At 36.4% G+C, this 4,360-nt stretch overlaps 1 protein-coding gene across 1 annotated transcript; it reads right to left on the bottom strand.

Moving 5' to 3' along the window:
* Window positions 1-1,518: 1,518 nt before the first annotated feature.
* On the bottom strand, window positions 1,519-4,071 carry LOC117416616 (glutaredoxin-related protein 5, mitochondrial-like). Its single transcript, XM_034027877.2, has 2 exons — window positions 3,644-4,071; window positions 1,519-2,102 (listed from the first exon to the last, which is right to left on the bottom strand). Exons 1-2 carry the CDS (start codon window positions 3,942-3,944, stop codon window positions 1,924-1,926), a joined length of 480 nt encoding a protein of 159 aa, XP_033883768.1. The 5' UTR covers window positions 3,945-4,071; the 3' UTR covers window positions 1,519-1,923.
* Window positions 4,072-4,360: the final 289 nt, after the last annotated feature.

The raw sequence follows: 4,360 nt of genomic DNA, 5'->3' as shown, positions 1-4,360 counted from the left end.
AGAGTGGTGCTGGATTTTTTTTCTTCTTTTTATTTAAAAAAAAAGGAGGATGTTTTTTTTTTTTTTATATTCACCTGTCTTACTATCAGTAATATATCAGCTCCACCCAGTGGCTTTTCTATTACATGACATGATACTGTAAAAGCCAAGTACCAGATTTGTGTTTTGATTTTTCATTTAGTAAAATGTGGTATAGTAGTACAGTATATCTCCAAAGTACCGTACCAGACATTTTTTTAAATACATGATCAATATTTATATTACAAAAGGGACAGAACAATATTTTCCATATCAGGCTCGTAGCACATACATTTAAATTACAGTCAAACTGTTTTTGGTATAAAGGTAATCCAGGAAAGAAGCTTCCTATAGGCACGATTCTCACTTTCTTTTTTTTTAGTAACATCTGTGGCTATGGCCCACTAGACATGCTTAGACTTGCTTCAATAACTATGTGTTTATATAATAAACGGCCTTATTCACATAAATCTGTCAGCAGATAATTGTACTTACAAACTGAAAATGATCAAGACGAAATGCTAACAGGTTTTGAAATCATTTTTCATACCTTCTTACATTAGCACTAGCAAAATGATCACTGGCTATGTTTACAACAAAAATAGAGGTTGCACGCAATGCTAGTAGTGCTACTATTCCTAAAAGAATAATCACTTAAGAGCTTCTCCTTTTCCATTTAGAAATGGGTTTACAACAAGCTTTTCAGTGCTGCATCAGCAGGTATCACTGGATGGCAATTAAGGAGGGGCTGGGACAATATTTCAGATGTCAAGAATGCTCCTAATGTGGTGCTCCTGCATCTGTGGTGCATCCAGAGCCTAACTTCATCAAATCATGGTTGGTTGCAAGGCCCTAGCTGAGGCAGAGGTTCCCAGGACATGTTCAATGAAGGGGGTGATTTCAGGACACCAATGCTGCAATCTTCTCTTTTAGACTCTGTATTTTCTTTTAATTACAATTCCAAAATGAAATGAAATTCAATATCAATTAATTCATGACTAACCAACGATATATTATTTACCCATTTGTAACAATCACGTTACACTGAACTTCAAAAGGGTCTTGAATTATGTTTTGCTATGGTGAAGCAGCTGTACAGGACAGATATGACAATTGGCTTGCCTGCTGCAAATATTATTCAACAATGATCACAATATGTCCCCAACTACCACTTTACGGGAGAATACCTCGTTTTAAAAACAAAGACAGTCTTAAACCAGGTTGTGTATGACAGCCCTAAGCCCCTTTCCCATGCTCAGTCTTTGACTGAGATACTTAACCTGCAATTTAAAATTCTACTCACTTTAACAATTGCAGCAATTCTGCAAAAAGGTAATTTTCTTAAACAGCACTTAAGCCCCCACAAATGCCCTCTTTTTTTAAAGCAGCAAGTGTTTCCCTAAATACATTAATAGACTCTACATGTACTGTACAGAGTGCCTGTTAAAAGATATTGTTCTTTTTTGTTGTTCATGCACGAAAAAAATACGCGATACAGTATTTGCAGCAGAAGACATGTTAAAATTTTTAATCACACTAATATTTTAATATAAAGAAGTTAACACAGACACACTATTTTTGCTTTCATTATACATTTCAATACAACAAATATTCCAAACGATTTAAATATTATGTTTCATGAACAGTGCAGCAAGCCAGAAAGTCCAAAAGTACACAGAAAGGTTGCTAGTAAACGTGTGTGTGTTGCCTCGTTGAGCTTTGTTGCAAGAGTGGAATGACAGTGTGCAGAGACAGCACTTTGGTGTTCACTTTCCAGTGTAATTCCAGCTGTGTTTGGCTTCTTAAGAGATTGTATAAGGCATTGCTGAAATAGAATAATATTTGGAAATCCATGTACATATTCACAGAACGTAATATTTGCAGATTCTTTCCATTCTGTACCTTCTACTTTTTTTGCTCATCTTTATTTGCATCTAGAAGAGCGGAGTGGATTCCCAATTTCTTCAGTTCTTCCACAAGGTCTCCATTCTGGTGCATCTGAAGCAGGATATCACAGCCCCCAACAAACTCCCCATTGAAGTAAACCTGAGGGATGGTCGGCCAGTTGGAAAAGTTTTTGACTCCTGCAGGAAGACAGAAATAATGATTTTTTTACTACGATTTTATCATTGGGGACAGACAGACTTCTTGGGAAACAGATTGTGTTAATGGAGGTCTAAATCTCACTGTTGTGGAGTCAAATTATGTCCAGTTTAAAGAGACTTACAGAATAACCAACATACAACAGAAAGTGTAGGAAGAATATGTAGGACTTCAGTATATTCACATTGTAGCATGATAAAAAGGAACTGCCTTCTGCTCCAAAAGATAAGCAGAGGTCACAGTACTTATCTACTGTTGCAGACCGAGAAAGACCTGACAGTTAGCCTAGACTCACTCCAACTTTGCACTATTGAGGGATCCAGGAAAATAATCTCTTGACCCACAGGCAAAATGCAAAAAAAAAAAAAGTGCTCCCATTAAACTTCAAACTGTCTGTAAAATACTGTAGACAATGTTCTTTCACGTTAAAAAAAAAAGGTATAAAGAACTTTTCCACTAATCCTATTGTCACTGTGCACAGTTTAAAATGATAGTCCTGTAAACACTACTTCTAACAAATTCCTTAAATTACAATAATCAGGTACAACGACTCACTCGCAATTACAATAAACCAAAGCTTGAAGAATACAGTGTGTGTTGGGTGTCTGTCTCAGTTAGCAGTAGCGTGTCATAATCTTCCTTCCATCTAGAAAACTCTCTTCTGTGTCATTTGGGGAAATAGTTCATGTAATAAACATTTTGTTCCCATCTTTAAGGGACATTTACTTGATAAAAAATTACCAGGTTATTTAAAAGAAAATCATCTGATGACAGGTGGGCTGAGTACCTGTTCTGTAACTGCTTTTAAATATTCTAAAGTTACTGGTGCTGTTCAACCAGTGTTCTACTTGTGCCTTTTAAAAACGAATACTGCTAATATTTTACAGTAAAAAAGAATTAAACCGAACTTAACTTCATAAATATAGGCAGCAAACTGATATAGCAGAATTGGACGTTACAGTAATGTCCCTTTTCACTGGAAGCATACCCATATTGTGTGAATAGATTTCACAAGGGAAGTTGTTATTTTAAGTGACAACGTGATAGTATGCTGTAGAAACTTAGACGGTTTAAACCTTGAAACAAGTCATTCTAAACGTGAAGCAGCAACCAAATGGTCAAACTGTTTGAAACAGTTTATTTATTCCTGCGATTCTGAATAAATATATAAACAAGAAAAAAAAAATGTGTGTGTGTGTGTATACACACACACACACACACACACACACACACACACACACACCAGTGTATAGCCAAATACGTACATAACAAAATGCAATGTTCATCATAACCTTTTTGGAGAAAAATGCAGTTACCTTCCCATAGACATCAATATGACAGTTTTGTAATTAGGCTACGTTAAAATGTATTCGAAATGGAAACATAGATAAATGCATCCAATTAATACCAATGTAAATTGTACAATTTAAATATTTCATAAATCGTATTTGTATTTTGACTGCCTCGTGTACGGTATTAAAAGTTACAATGTTTTGTAACAAACACAACCCCAGCTGCTGACCTTGTCTCAAGTCCTGGTCCTCCAACACGTTATAAGAGGCGTAATCGTCAACACCATGCATCCGAAGGATCTGCACCACGGCGTTGCTGAAACCACACATCGGCTGGGCAGGGGTTCCCTTAATAAACACCACAACCTTATCCTTTTTAATCAGCTGCCCCAGCTCACTATTTTCGGGTTCACTGCTAAAAAGTCGTGCGACAACCAACGACACATGCCCCTCAGGTACTGGTCTCCGTCTGTACAATCCGGCAGTACCTGAACGAAGCAAACCGGCAGACAATCTAAATAAATGATTCATGGTTTAATACTTTTGTACCTGTTTTACTTTGGAAAGTAAAACTGTCTGATGTCAGGGTCACTCTTAGTTAAGGAATATGCTGCGTCAGCTACCTCGATCCAAATGAGCATAAACTGTACATGCGATGCTGCTATTGGATAAGTGATCTGTCCCTCCAAACCCTAATCGCCATGATTCGGCATTATTAATGTCAATCAAACCAGTTATAACGTTGGGGCGGCTGCTTTAAAATGTGTTAGAAGTCAACACATTTTATCATGTTGTAAAATTTCTGTTATTTTTATTTTAGAGCGCGATTTTTTTACAGTTTGCAACATTTAACTATATATGTGTTATCTATACAAGGATAATATTACATCAATTACATAAATTCAAAGATACTGTTTCGATAGTATTTCCGGTGCAGCAATGATGGT

Source organism: Acipenser ruthenus, chromosome 18 (assembly GCF_902713425.1).
Source record: "Acipenser ruthenus chromosome 18, fAciRut3.2 maternal haplotype, whole genome shotgun sequence".
Lineage (NCBI taxonomy): Eukaryota > Metazoa > Chordata > Actinopteri > Acipenseriformes > Acipenseridae > Acipenser > Acipenser ruthenus.
Note: the sequence above shows the minus strand (reverse complement) of the source record. Positions and strands in the feature narration are given on the sequence as shown.